The sequence below is a fragment of the Enhydra lutris genome, unplaced genomic scaffold, assembly GCF_002288905.1.
Source record: "Enhydra lutris kenyoni isolate GAN:26980312 unplaced genomic scaffold, ASM228890v2 scaffoldscaffold74, whole genome shotgun sequence".
NCBI lineage: Eukaryota > Metazoa > Chordata > Mammalia > Carnivora > Mustelidae > Enhydra > Enhydra lutris.
The window spans coordinates 5,230,268-5,244,107 of NW_019154158.1; the positions used below are offsets into that span (position 1 = coordinate 5,230,268).

The following is a 13,840-nucleotide window of genomic DNA, read 5'->3' on the forward strand; positions in this document are numbered from 1 at the left end:
CAGCCCAGGGGCGGACGAACAGAGCCTTGGGTGTGGGGTGGGCCAGGAAGATTCTACCCAGGTGTGTGCCGCTGAGGTGCCAGTGGGTGGGGATGGGGAATCCAAAGGGAGGTGGTGGGCATGGGAGGTGGGGCTGTGGACGGCCTGCGTTCTGCCCAGGCCAGATGCCCTCCCCCGAGAGCGGGTCTGGGGAGGCTCACCACACTCTTCCTTGGGCTCGTCGGAGCCGTCCCCACAGTCGTCCTCTCCATCACACTTCCAGCGTGCCGGGATGCAGCGGCCTGAGTCCTTGCAGCGGAACTCATCCACTCCGCAGGTCATCTGGGCTGCAGGGGGCGACAGTGGTGAGGCGGAGGCTCCTTGCTGGGGCGTGTTGGGGGGGATCGTGCACCAGAGGAGCAGATGCTGCGGAGGGCAGGTGGGTGCCAGGGCTGCCAGGCCACTCACTGCAATTGGCGGGCTCATCGCTGCCGTCCACACAGTCATTGTCCCGGTCACACACCCAGACTCGGGGGATGCAGCGCTTGGTGATGGAGCACTGGAACTGGTTGGGAGCGCAGGTCACTTCAGCTGCAGAGTTGGGGAGACAGTGAGGACCTGCCCATTCCACCCGCACCACAGCACACAGCTCGAGATCACCACCTTCTCCCTCTTCCAAGCTCTAGCTGCAGTTCCACCAGCAATTTCTTCAGAGAAAGGGACCATTTAGCTCCAGTTTTGGTGCTTTTTGTACGCACATCTCTATGCCGAGCATGATGTTTTTATGAGCAAGCCAAGTCACACCCAATACAATTGACATTGCCCATCTAATAACGTTCCCCGAGAGCGGCGCGGGCCCTCGACGAAGCGGTGGGTAGATCTCACTGTGGACTGTTTCCATGCCTGTCTGCCCACCAGCCCGCTCCCTGCCCACAGCTTCGGGCACTCACGGCAGTCCCTCTCGTCCTCCCCGTCCCCACAGTTGTCTTGCCCGTTGCAGCGGAAGATGCCGGGGATACAGCGGTTGGTGTTGGTGCACTTGAATTGACTGGGCAAGCAGACATGGATATCTATGGGAGGTGGAGAGGAGGGGAGGGTAACTAATGGAGGGCAGAGGGTTCAGGGGCAGGGAGGGCCCGCCCCGCCCCTGCTTCCGCCCCACCCCCTCCACAGCAGTGAGCTGTGCAGCTTCAGGGCCCAGAGCAGCTGGAGTCCAGCCCAGAGAGGAGGCTGCTGTGGGCTGAGCTCCCTCGCCCTTGGAGTGTTGTGTGAAACCTCCAAATCCCAGGGAGGGAAAAGGCGGGGGGCGGGGGGGGGAAGGAGGGCAGCCGGTGTTTGGGCAGCCCTTTACCGCAGTTGGCCTCGTCACTGTTGTCTTGGCAGTCGTTGTCCCCGTCACAGATGAAGGCAGGGTTGGTGCAGATACCGGTTGAGCACTGGAACTGTCCAGGACGGCACTTGAACTCGGCTGCCAGGAAGGGAGCCTCAGAGTCAGAAGGACTGGGGCTGGGCATGGCCACTCGGAGCCTCGGAAGTTGGCTTGCTCTCACGAAGGACCACCTTGCCACCCCTGCTCTGGGCACTTACGACAGTCCGGGGGCTCGTCCGAGTGGTCCCCACAATCATCCTCCGTGTCACACTTCCACCAGAAGGGGATGCACTTGTCGTTCTTGCACACAAACTGGAGGGCAGGTGGGGGCAAGAGGGGTTGGTGGGGGTCTGGGGAACTTGGGAGGTTTTTGTTTGAGGGGCTGGGATGTTTCAAAGAAGTGGGAGGGTCAGGACATTTGGTGGGGGGCCTGAGCTGGATGGATGGAGGGGATGTGAGGTGTGCAGGAGGGCTGGGTGATGGGGTATCTGTGGGGGGGTCAGGGTGGAGGGTATTGGTGAGGGAGGGCCAGAGTTAGGGTGTGGGGGTGTTTGTGTGAGGTGACAGGTATAAAAGTATTGCTGTGGGGAGACAAGAGGTAGGCAAGAAATGTGGGGGCGTTAGCGTGGAAAAACCAGATGCGTGAGGACATTAGAGCGGGTGCTGGGGTCCGAGGAGGAGTGGGGGCACTGGTGTGGGGGGTTGGGGAGCAAGGCATCGGTGAGTGGGGGTCACGGGGAGGAGCCTCACCTGGCTTGCTGTGCAGTTGGACACACAGGTGCGCCCGTCGCTGCCCAGGTAGAAGTTGGTGGGACAGGCACACTTGTGGCCCCCGCCGGGGGACAGGAGGCACAGGTTGCTGCAGCCACCATTGTTGACTTTGCAGGGGTGACTGGGTACTGCCGGAGAGAAAGGGGCTAGAGCATAGCCGACTGGGCCCAGCGTATGGGCCACGCTCCCGGAGCCACGGGCCTCCGGCAGAGTGTGGCCAGCACTCCCTCGTGCCACACTTTCTGGTCTGCTGAAGGCTGCCCAGCCTACTGTATCCTGGCAAACGGCTCCAAATCCTACTCGCTTAGGAGGAGGCTGAAGCCAGAGAAGGGAGAGATCCCTTCTTGGGGTCCTGGGATCAGGCCATCCCTGAAGCCTCGTATGCTGCCTCCCCTGGGCCCACCCTCAGCTATGGCCTGCCTGCCTTTGGGGTCCCACCTCGGCGGTCCACACCCTCAGGGGCTTGCTGCTGCAAGACTCCGGGGCTGACTGGCCCTGGGCTGGGCTGCAGCTCCTGAGAGCCCGACCACGGCCTGTCTCCAGACCCCGAGTCTCCCAGTGTCTGACAAGCATGTCTCAGGAGATGCTGGAGATGGGGCAGAAGGCAACCAGTCCTGCTGGGCCCCATCCTCCCACAGGGGCCCCTGGTGCCAGGCTCCTCCTTCATCTGCTCCCACCCCTCAGCCACTCACCATCCGGCTGGCGCAGGGCGTGGAACACATGCAGGTCCATGGGCCGGTGCAGGGTGCTGATGAGGAGTGTCTTGTTGGTGCCCGTGGTCTTGTGGGCTCGGTTGATGGACTTGGTCTCCCAGTCGGTCCAGTAGACGTAGTCTTCGAACAGGGTCAGTGCAAAGATGTGCGGGATGTCCTGGCTCAGCACTGCAGGCCGGGTAGGGAACAGGCCCAGCAGCCGGTCAGCACCTTCCCTACCAGATGCCCTTAACCCGTAGCAACCCCGTGAGGTGGGCGCTTGCCCTGCTTCCAGATGGTTTGGTGGCTCCCCAAGGTCGCACAACTAATAAGTGGCAGACCTGGAACTCGAACTTGGGCCTCTGACAGCAGGTTCCTGGTCCGTAATATTATAGGATTCCCAGTGCTGAAGTATCCCGACCCCAGACCTCCCACCCCTGCCTTTCTCGGGGCCCTGAGCTGTGCATAAGAAGGGACCTCTCTTTCTCCTTCCTGAGGTAGCAGATGGCAGCCTCATGCCAGGGATTGGCCAGGGCCATAAGCTGGGGTGCTCTGGAACCCCATACCCCTGGTAGGTGGTGTCCTCAAACCATGCCCTTGGACTTTTAATCCTACACTCTGACCCGAGGCCTGATCCACGGACTCTCAGACCCCCCCTCCCCCAGGTCCGCTGTAGGCAGGCAGCCTCACTGACCGACATGGCGATTAGAGCCATCCAGGCTGGCAAACTCAATGTAGTCCTCGCGGGCATCGGCCCAGTAGATGCGTTCGGTGACATAGTCCAGTGTCAGGCCGTTGGGCCACGTGATCTTGGTGTCCACGATGACACTGCGGCCAGACCCATCCATGCCTATCCGGCCGATCAGTGAGTGGTCACCCCAGTCTGTCCAGTACAGGTACCTGGCAGGTGGGCGGGCAGTGAGCCCCAAGAGATCCTGTGGCTGGTCCCCCCGGGAGCCCGCAGGGAGGCTGGGCCTGGATGCCTGAGCACACTTCTGGCTTTTAGGGGGTTCCCCCAACCCTCCTCGCCTGCGTACCCATTCTGGACGTCCACCACCAGAGCCCTGGGCTCACGGAGGCCAGAGCTGACCAGCACCGTCCGGTAGGCCCCGTTGAGCTTGGAAACTTCGATGGTGTCCCGGCCTTTGTCACACCAGTACAGGTTGCCACCCACCCAGTCCACAGCCAGTCCGTCAGGGTTGCTGAGGCCTGTCCGATGCAGCACCTGTGTCAGGGGCAGTGAAGGAAGAGCTCTGGGTGACCTGGGCCGGAACCCTCAGTCTCTCTGGGGCCCAGCTTCCCCCCAGTGTGAAGTGAAGCAGAGCTCTGTACCCCAGCTTGGCCATGAGGACAACGGACAGAAAACTCCCAGCCCTGGGCCTGATGTCATTGGAGGCTCTAGGACAGGGGTCTTCAGGTGAGAGAGACCGCACCCCAAGCCCCACAGTGCCTGGGGGTGAGCATTTAAGAGAGGTCTGTTCTGAGGGAAAAAGACTAAGATGACTAGGAAAAGAGCAGGAGGAATCTCCTAGATTTTACTCTCCGAGCTTGTGGGGAGGGAGAAGCCCAGACAAGCAGAGCTGTGCAGAGACTCTGTCGGGAAGGCGGAGGAAGGAAGAATTCAGTGGGATGCGTGGGGTGAAGGGGAGACGGCCTTGAAACAGAGAGAGCCCTCTGGAGAGAGACACGGGGCCTGGATCTCTGCCACCCACCCCGCCCCCACCGCCCTAGTCTGCAGAGGAGTGGGCTGCCCCGGCCTCACCTGCACGTTACTCCCGTTAAGGTGCATTCTTCGGATCATACTGCCCTGGGTCGTCACGTCCGTCCAGTAAATCATTTGTTCTCGGTAGTCGAAGTCCAAGGCGACGGCATTGTTCAGGCCCTGGATGTGGGGGGTGGGGGAGAAGGAGGATGACAGAATCAGGACACGGGCAGCTGGAGGAGTCAGCAGGGGAGAAGGAGGGGGCTGTGCAGGGCAGGGAACATAGCTCCGGGCCTGGGGAGACGGGTGGGCTGAGGCGGGCCCGTGCGGCACCTGTTTCAGCAGCGTGTAGTTGGAGCCGTCCAGGTTGAGCCTGCGCAGGTAGTAGCGGTTGGCAAAGATCAGGAAGGGCTCCTCATCTGCAGACAGATCACCCTGGCTCAGCTGCCGGCCGGGGCATGCCCCCACAGCCCCGGTCCCCAGCTGTCCCAGGCGTCCAACGCCCACCAAGGGCCCATCTCACCAGTCACAGCTTTGCAGCTGTGGGGGTCGCCCCCGCGGGGGGCGTAGCCCTCCACACACAGACACTTGTAGCTGCCGTGCGTGTTGATGCAGCGCTGACTGCAGGGGAACGTGGAACTGCACTCGTCCACGTCAGCACACGTGCGGCCGTCGTCCTTCAGGCGGAAGCCCGGGCGGCAGCGGCACTGTGGGCACAGGGAGCCTCAGGCTGGGGCTGGGCAGGGCTCGGGGCCTCCCACCCCGGACACTGGGGCTTCAGCTCCCCCCACCCAGGGCGGCTGGCTCGGCGGGCAGGCAGCAAGAGGGCGCCGAGCTGACCCGTGCCAGGCGTCTGCCTCTGGACCCATGTGACCGACGAACCCTGTTTCTACGACCTGTGAGCGTTATCTGACAGAGCTGCTTGTGCTTCACTCCGAGGACTTCTTCACTTGGCTGTTCTCCCCCCACAGCAGCTGCCCCTTCTCAGGATCCTCTGCCAGTCCCCACCCCGCACCCCCTGGCCCTCCGGGTGTCTGAGTGCAGGGCTCAGGCCTTGGACTTCCCCTCTTTTCCAACTATACTCACTCCCTTGGGGATCTTCTCCAGACTCATGGATTTTACATGCTGTCTCTACAGTGCAAAACGCCCAGAGTCCGTGCTCCTTTGAGCTGGGTAGCCCACTTTCCGGCGCCTCCCTGACATCTGCTCGTCCCTTCTCCCATGGCCCTTGCTGGCTCTACCTGCCACAGAGAGGCAGAGCCCCACCAAGCACGGGTTTTGGTTCTGTTCCCCACTGGGCCCTCAGTGCCTGGAACACTGCCCAGCAGACTGGGAGCTAACTGAGCCCTTGGTGAAGGAAGGGATGAAGGAGCCAGTGATTGAACAAAGAGGGGCCAGCGGCTCCCACTCTGGGCGGGGCTCACCTTGAAGCCGATCTTGAGGTCCTCGCAGTCCTGGCTGCAGCCACTGAGCTTGCGGCTGAGACACTCGTTGACGTGGCAGCCGCGCTCGTCCGAGCCGTCCCCGCAGTCGTCCTGGCCGTTGCAGAGCAGCACCTCGGCCACACAGCGCCCGCTGCTGCACAGGAACTGCGACGAGGCGTTGCACTTGTGCTCTGCGGGGGCGGAGGCGCGGGTCAGTGGGGCACGGGGACACGGAGCGGGGGTCCCCCCGAGGCCAGGGCGGGGCCCACCTGAGCTGGTGCAGTGCGGGTTCTTGGGGGCCTCGTCACTCTGGTCGTGGCAGTCGTTTTCACCGTCGCACACCCACTGGCGGGAGCTCAGACAGCGCCCGTTGGCACAGCGGAACTCGTTGGGGCCACAGGTGGGGTACTCTGGGGGTGGAGGGGTGGGGTGAGGGGGTGAGGCTGGGGGCTCTGGCTGGGCCCAGGTACAGGGGGGTGGAACCCGCCCCTGCCGCCATCCCGGCTTAGCCTGCCCAGCTCACCGCATTCAGGGGACTCGTCGGATCCGTCCGCGCAGTCCCGGTCGTGGTCACACACAAAATGCTTGGGGATGCACTGGCGATTCTGGCACATGAACTCGCGGTCATCGCAGGTGCTGTTGTACACTGTAGACGGAGACAGACGAGGTCCCTCAGCCCCTGCCTGGCCCACTGCTGCCCGTCCCTGGGACCTTCGTGTGGTCTGAGAGGTGGGATGTGCAGAGACACCCATCTGGGCTGTAGACAGGGCTCTGCCACTAGCCACCTGGGTGACCCCGGCTGAAGCACTGCCTCTCCTTGGCCTCAGTTTCCCCTTCTGTAGAGTGAGACAGTGGCCCCACTCCTCATGCGCCCCTCCCACTTACAGCAGCCAGCTGTGACGCTCTCGTCAGCACCGTCAGCACAGTCCTTGTCACCATCACAGAGCCAGCGCTCCGGGACACACACGTGGGTGCCAGGGCAGGAGAAGGAGGAGGGTCCGCATGTCTTGCCTTCTGTTGGGGGAACCGGCAGCCACCGAGAGATTCAGGAGCAGGCACAGTGGGCTGGGCGTCATGCTGCCCCTCCTATAGGAGGGAGTGGGGGTGGGTGGGGTCTGTCCCTCCCGGAAGCCCCTCCCTGAGCCGGCCATAGCCACCCCTCACCGCAGTGTGCCGCCTCGTCGGAGCCGTCCCCGCAGTCGTCACTGCCGTCACACAGCCACTGCTTGGAGATGCAGCGATGGTTCTGACACTCAAACTGGGCCTCTGAGCAGAACTTGTCTGGGGCGGTTGGAAACCAAAGTAAGACGGGGGAGGGGATGGCAAGTCACTCCGCTGGGCAGGCAGGTGGAGGACAGATGGGAGAGACCCCAGGCATCCCTTTGTGGGGGGGGTCAGCATGAGCTAGAGAGATGCCCCCTCAGGGGCCCTAGGGGCTCTTCTCCCAAGGGCACACTTCCTGGGAAGGAACTGAAAGGTCGGGCATGGACTGGGACTCCGTGGCCACGGTGGGTGGGCGCTGGAGTTGGTCACTCACTGCAATGGGTCTCATCCTCGCCGTGTTCACAGTCGTCCTCCTTGTCACACGTCCAGCTCATGGGGATGCAGCGCCCACTAGGGCAGGCGAAGTAATTCAGGGGGCATCTGGGGCGCTTCACTCCTGGGGGGAGAGGGAGGCATGAGAGCACTGGCTCCTTGGGGTGCCTGCCGCCTGCCGCCCGCTGCACACCCGGCCTGCGGCGGGACCTGGGCAGTCACGCTCATCGCTGTAGTCCCCGCAGTCGTTGGCACCGTCACACACCCAGCTGGGGGCGTAGCAGAGGGAGGTCCGCTCACAGGGCTGGAAGCGCACCCCTTTCACCCCCAGGCGGAAGTAGCTGCTGCAGTCGGTGGCGCCTGGTGGGGGCAGGGAAGCAGGTGACACACGATTCCCTCCACACTCCCTCCCTCGAGCCACCCTTACGTGGTATCCTTCAGGGGAGGAGATGCTGTCCACCCCTTCCACTCACCCTGCCCCTGCCCCGGGAGCCGGGGGCGTGGGGGCAGGGGGCAGGAGCACACAGGCTGTGAGTGGGCCAGAGGGCAGCCAGAGAGGAGGAGTGAGGGAGGGGCGTGACTCACTGCAGTTCATCTCGTCAGAGGCATCCTCGCAGTCCACAAACTGGTTGCAGCGGCTGGAGTTCCCAACGCAGGTGCCATCCCGGCAGCGGAACTCGCCCACGCCGCAGGCCGTCTCTAGAACAGACCCCGCCCCACGACCATCAGGCCAGTCTTCCCCGCAGAGACCAGGAGACCCCAGCCGGAACTCCTGGCCCAAAGTACCGGCCCAGCCACCCCCCCCCCCTGCCCTGTACCCCCCCCCCCAAGAGCGCTGCAGCAGATGCCCTGGGGCCTGGGGAGGCAGGGTGGGGGGGAGGCGGGGCGGGGCTGAGGCAGGCTGGCCCTGTGTGGCACTCACTGTTGCAGGGGATCTCATCTGAGCCATCTCCGCAGTCATCCGCCCCATTGCACCACAGCATGTTGGACACACAGCGTCCATTGTTGCACTGGCGGAAGGTCTTCTTGCAGCGGCGGGAGTCTGGGGAGGGGAGTGGGCCACGGGTCAGCAGCAGCTCTGGGAAGGCAGCCTCCTGAGGCCTTGACAACGTACTCAGCCCAGCTCTGGGCCTGGCCCAGGGTTGGCCATGGCTCTGCCCTTCACGACCACCCCAGACTCCTCAGCCACACAGTGGGTCAGGGAGATTTTGCGGCCCTCACTTGCACGCCTGGTCCTGCTGGGGTCTGGGGACCCTGGAGGGCCAGGGGAAGGGAGGTGGGCTGGGGCACTGGGGCTGGAGGAGGCGCTTACTGCAGTAGGATGGCTTCTCGTCAGATTTGTCCTTGCAGTGGGAGACGCCATCACAAGTTAGGCTGAAGTTGATGCATTCACCGTTGGCACACTCGAACTCATCTTGTGCCCGGCAAGAGGAGTTCATGGCTGGCGAGAATGTGGAGTGAGTGTCATAAGCCAGGGCCCAGGGGCCTGGAACGCCTCTACCCCTCAGCCCCCCGGAACTGAGGTCATCCTGAGTCCCTCCTTGGTAAAAGGTTTCGGGGGGCCGGGCTTTTGGGAGTCTGGGTGGAGATGGCGCCAGTATGTGCCCAGGGTCCCCCACCAGTGTCCCCCTCCTTCATCTCCTCTCTCACCGCGGCAGGTGAGGTCCTCTTGGAGGATGCGGCCTCCTCGGCAAGAACAGTTGACGTGGCCTTGGTGAGTGAGCAGACACAGGTCCTGGCAGCCACCGTTGTTGACGCGGCAAGGGGAGAGCTCGCCTGAAACAGGGACAGACGACAGTGGGCTAGGAGTGTTCACGGCTGTGCACACAGAGGAGGCGCCCACCCACTCACACAGCTTCATGGAGCTTCCTAGCCCCAGGCCTGTGGCATAGCGGTACATGGCTGGGGGAGCAGAAAAGGCGCTACAGGTGGGCCAGGGGGAGTGTCTGGGGTGGGCCTGGGGCAGAGGGGGTGTGTGCTCTCAGGGGGATGATGTGGGCTTCGTTGTGTGCTTTGGGGCATCATGGTGGGGCCCCAGAGTAAGCGTGAGAGGCCTGGGAAAGCTAAGATCTGGGTGGGGGCAGCTGGGCAAGGCAGGTGCACGGGCATGCGCACGTAGAGCATGAGGTAGGCAGAGCCTGGGATGCGTGTGACCAGGCTCTGGGGCATGTGTGGTCCTGGGGGGTGGAGAAGGACTAGGGCATGCACTGGGGTGTCCAAGGATTCAGGTGAAACCATCGTGGGGTGGTATGAATGTGTGTACGTGTGTGTGTGTGTGCACAGATGTCTTGAGGAAGCTGGAGTAGAGGGGTGTTAGGTGTCTTGGAGTTTCTTGGGGGCTGTGTGTACCAGGTGTGTACAAGTGGATGTCTGCATGTGTGTGTACGTGCTGGCACCATGGGCGGGAGAGCAAGGCTGGTGGCAGCGGCCCCACTCACAGCTGTTGGTGTCATTGGCCACGGCGATGATGCCCATGGGCTGCTGGGGGATGTCCACGCGCAGCAGCTTCATGTCGCTGCCCACGTACTTGTTGGCACGCTGCACGGCTCGCCGCACCCAGTCAGTCCAGAAGATGTGCTCCCCGTACACAGCCAGCCCGAAGGGGTGGACCGGCTCCGACTTCAGGATCACCTGCGGCACCAGCACCGGGCCCATCACGGGTGGGCTCAGGTCTCCCGCCCCAACTCTGCCCCATGGCAGCCGGCCCCAGGGGCGAGGGTGCCTGGCCTTGGCCCAGATCCCTGGACGCAGCTGGGAAGGGGAGGGACCCACAGAGACATCTTGCCTTTTCCTCCCTGAACTGATGAGGAAGCCAAGCCTGGACAGGATGGGGGCCGCATGAGGCCACATAGCTAAGTGGCTGTGTCCTTGCCTCATTCTCCCCCCAAATCTTCCCACTCAGTGGCCTCCCCTCCTGCCAGGGCAATCCCTTTCTTGGCTGACCTGCCACCCCTGGGCCCAGCCCACCTTGAGCTCCATTCCGCCGGCCCCCCCCGACTCACATAGCGGTGAGAGCCGTCATACTCGCACCGCTCGATCTTGTCCAGGGTGGCGTCGGAGAAGTAGAGCTTCTCGGCCCGGTGGTCAATGGCCAGGCCGTTGGGGGTACGGATGTCCTTCTCAATGAGAGTCAGGACGTTGGCTCCCGACAGGGCTGCCCGCATGATGCTGGGGTGCTGCTCATTCCAGTTGGTCCAGAACATCAGGCTGGGGGAAGGGAAGGCCCCGGGGGTCAGGAGTCAAAGCTGGGGAGTCTGCCACAGAGGGCCCAGACGAGGGCCAAGAGTTGACCAGAACCCAAGGGTCAGCCAGGGTGTGAGGCAGATGCCCACAACCCAGGTGGACTCACAGTCACCAAGGCCAACATGGCCCGGGTCCCAGAGGGCCAGGCTGCCACAGGGTCGCTGTGTGGGTGTGTGTGCACACGGACTTCTCGGTGTCTGGGAAGCGACCGTCTGCATTTACTGAGAGACGATGGTGTAGCAAGTAAGGCAGGCTCTGGGCTCCGATCCAAGCTCTGCCACTTACCAGTGAGGAACCTCAGCAAGTGACTTAACTTCTCTATGCCTCAGTTTCCTTCTCCAGGAGGCAGGGATAATACTACACCTGCCTCATAGGTGGTTTAAGGATTCAGAGTTAATGTTTACCTAATGACAGCTGGTAAATGCCACATGACTATTTCCCATTAGGTTATTCTTAACTGCTGTTTGCCTGGCATCCGGGAAACACTTGCGAGTGTCTCATATATGCCTGTGCTGGGGACACACGGACCCCACCCTCAAGGGGTTCTTGAAAATCACCCTCTCTGTCATTTCAGGCTTTTGCATATCTGGAGTCTGAGCCCCAGTACTGCCCCTTACTAGCTCTGACCTTGAACCAGCCTCTTGTCTTTGCACGTTGGCTTCCTCTCGGTAAAGGAGGTGGTGGGATCTGGCCATGCTCAGCAACCTTTGCGGGGTGGGGAGGCTCCGGAGCTGGGAATGCCTCACTTCCAGGCTGCTCAGCCACTGTGCTAGGTGTGACAGTGTGCTCCTCTGACCACCTGCTCTGGATCTTGACCCCTGGGTCCTCTGTCCCGGAGATTCACACTCAGGCCCGGGGCGGGGCTGAGGAACCGCACTTTCCTGCATTCCCCAGACAAGCTGCATGCACCCTGGAGTTGGAGAACCGTCTAGCAGCAGAGTCAGTTCTGTTTCCCAGCTTCCTCATAGCAACTGCCCCTGCCTCCCTGCCCGAGGGTTCCACATCGCCCGCCCTCTGCTGCTCGGGACGCAAAGCTGTCTGCTGCTCATGGACTTGTCTCCTCAAACCTCTCCAGGTCTGTCTCTTTTTTTCAAGTAATGTCTACACCCAACGTGGGGCTTGGACTCGCAACCCCAAGATCAAGAGTCACGTGCCTTACCAACTGAACTGGCCAGGTGTCCCCAAGGTCTCTCTCTTTTTAACACCCCCTCCCGACTCAGTTTGAGCTGAGGCCTCCTGCTGCTATGCTCAAGTGGGAACAGGACACCCGTTTCCACTTAGGGAGGTGCTGGCTGTTCCCAAGCCCTGGGACCTAAGGAGGCTGAGGCTCTGCTTTAAAGGCGCTCATCCTGGGGGAAGTGGGTGGGGGTTCTGGATGGCTTTCCGAGTTCAGGGTGGGAGTGTGGACAATGGCCCGATGCCATCAAGGATCGCAGCATCTCTCTCCGGCCTCCACAGGAGAAAGTGTTATCCCAGGCCCAGCTGCAAGAGTCAGCCTCCTGGCCTCGTTGGTCCCACACCCTCAGGTAGGGCCCTCAGGGACTTCCACACCCTCAGGTAGGGCCCAGCAGACTCTGTGGTAGGAAGTGGCTTTCCTCTTACCATGTCAAACTACCACATGTGGAAGAAGGACATGTCCCACAACTGAGGATTCTGGGGTGGGGGGGGGGGCTAGGAGGAGGGGCTTTCCTGAGGGTCAGCTGTAGGGTAGGCTCAGCAGGAGGGCAGGGGGTCCTGGCCCCTTCATCTGGGTGCACACTTCTCCTCCCCCCGACCCCAAAGCACTCACTCTTTCTGGCCAAGAGAGGGCTTCTCCCAGACAGCTCAGCTCTTTCTCCTGCACCCTGCCCTGGCTTCAGTATCCCCGTCCCCCGACCTTCAGACCCCAGCTGAGGTGCTGCCTCCTGGAGGACATGTCCCTTGGTATCCAGCTGGGTCAGGTCCTTGTTACACACTCATAAAGCCCCTTGAAGCCTCACAGCTAACAGCAAATAGGCCCGAGGTAAAGCCAAGGTCCATCTCACCCTCCCCTGGCTCCTCAGCACATCGTTGGTTCTCAAAAGCCATTTGCTGAGTGAACAATGGAATTCCCTGGGCTCAGAGCAAAGGAACCTGCTGGACAGCCATGAAGGAGCTTCCAGAAGCCACAGTGCTCCGTCACCTCTGGACTGGGGGTGGGAGGCAGGCAGGGGTGTCCGGCAGCATCCCCGGCCCATGGAGGTTCCAGACCCATAAGGACAGCTGCCGGGGCCAAGGGTCACAGAGGGAAGACAGAATCTTTGTTGTGAGCCATGGACACGCAGGCCAGGGTGAGCAGACCAGGGAGAGGGTCCTCGTGCTGGTCTGTAGGGCCAGGAGGCCAGGCTGGGGCTGGATTTGAGTGACATCAGGGTAAGGAATCTAGGTTCTGTACACTCACTGTTTCTAAGTAGCTGCTTTTGGGTTTTGTTTGTCCCTTCGTTTCCTAGCAAAACTTTGGGAAAATATTCCAAGTGTTGCCGAGTTCCGGGGAAAACAGTTTTGCTTTCACGTGGGTCAGGATTTCTAAGGTGAGCGCGTGGCTCAGCAGCAGCCCACACACTGGAAATCGTGGGGGCGGGGGGGGGGGGGGTTGCTGGCCCTGCAGGGAGCACAGCGGGTGGAGACCAGGGGCGTGCAGCACCCCCAGGGCTATTTCCTCCCAAATTTTCCAGATTTGTGCTCTGGCCTCCCTTGCAACCTGAGCCCAGCCTCCTGGGCCATCCTCAGGCCTGCCCTGCATATGGGAGCCCCTCGACTGGGCATGGGGGAGGCCCCCACAGTCCTTCCTGCCCAGAGCACTCCCTCCTCTGGCTGTCACATAAAGCACTACCCTGTGTCCGGGCTGCCCTTCGTGGCCTGCTGACGTCTAGGCCCAGTGCCAAAGCACGGCCTCTGGGATGACTCCTGGTCATTACATACAGTCCTGTACTTGTCTCAGCCTTTCCCACCACTGTGATTTCTCTCCTTCGGGCTAGGTGGTTTGAATGGGCCCAGATGAAGGCTTCCATACAGCAAGCGTTCAGTGAACAATCTTTGCCTGAAGCTTGGAGGGCCAGAAATACAGAGGACCTACTATGTGCCTCGACCATGGCTCTCTGATGAA

At 61.9% G+C, this 13,840-nt stretch overlaps 1 protein-coding gene across 1 annotated transcript in view; it reads right to left on the reverse strand.

Annotated features, from left to right (window-relative positions):
* Nucleotides 1–13,840, reverse strand: part of LOC111160101 (LDL receptor related protein 1) — a 79,227-nt gene that overhangs the window by 10,525 nt on the left and 54,862 nt on the right. Inside the window, exons 43-67 of the mRNA XM_022522937.1 lie at nt 10,476–10,680; nt 9,912–10,104; nt 9,124–9,249; nt 8,786–8,914; nt 8,396–8,515; nt 8,059–8,172; nt 7,684–7,833; nt 7,475–7,597; nt 7,102–7,218; nt 6,823–6,951; nt 6,461–6,583; nt 6,207–6,347; nt 5,938–6,128; nt 5,037–5,220; nt 4,847–4,932; nt 4,574–4,693; nt 3,849–4,036; nt 3,506–3,711; nt 2,812–3,000; nt 2,099–2,247; nt 1,567–1,660; nt 1,331–1,447; nt 930–1,049; nt 448–570; nt 201–326 (exon numbers count right to left, since the gene is read on the reverse strand). Of these exons, the coding sequence (XP_022378645.1) occupies nt 201–326; nt 448–570; nt 930–1,049; nt 1,331–1,447; nt 1,567–1,660; nt 2,099–2,247; nt 2,812–3,000; nt 3,506–3,711; nt 3,849–4,036; nt 4,574–4,693; nt 4,847–4,932; nt 5,037–5,220; nt 5,938–6,128; nt 6,207–6,347; nt 6,461–6,583; nt 6,823–6,951; nt 7,102–7,218; nt 7,475–7,597; nt 7,684–7,833; nt 8,059–8,172; nt 8,396–8,515; nt 8,786–8,914; nt 9,124–9,249; nt 9,912–10,104; nt 10,476–10,680 (3,563 nt within the window). The remainder of the gene's footprint in view (nt 1–200; nt 327–447; nt 571–929; nt 1,050–1,330; nt 1,448–1,566; nt 1,661–2,098; nt 2,248–2,811; nt 3,001–3,505; nt 3,712–3,848; nt 4,037–4,573; nt 4,694–4,846; nt 4,933–5,036; nt 5,221–5,937; nt 6,129–6,206; nt 6,348–6,460; nt 6,584–6,822; nt 6,952–7,101; nt 7,219–7,474; nt 7,598–7,683; nt 7,834–8,058; nt 8,173–8,395; nt 8,516–8,785; nt 8,915–9,123; nt 9,250–9,911; nt 10,105–10,475; nt 10,681–13,840) is intronic.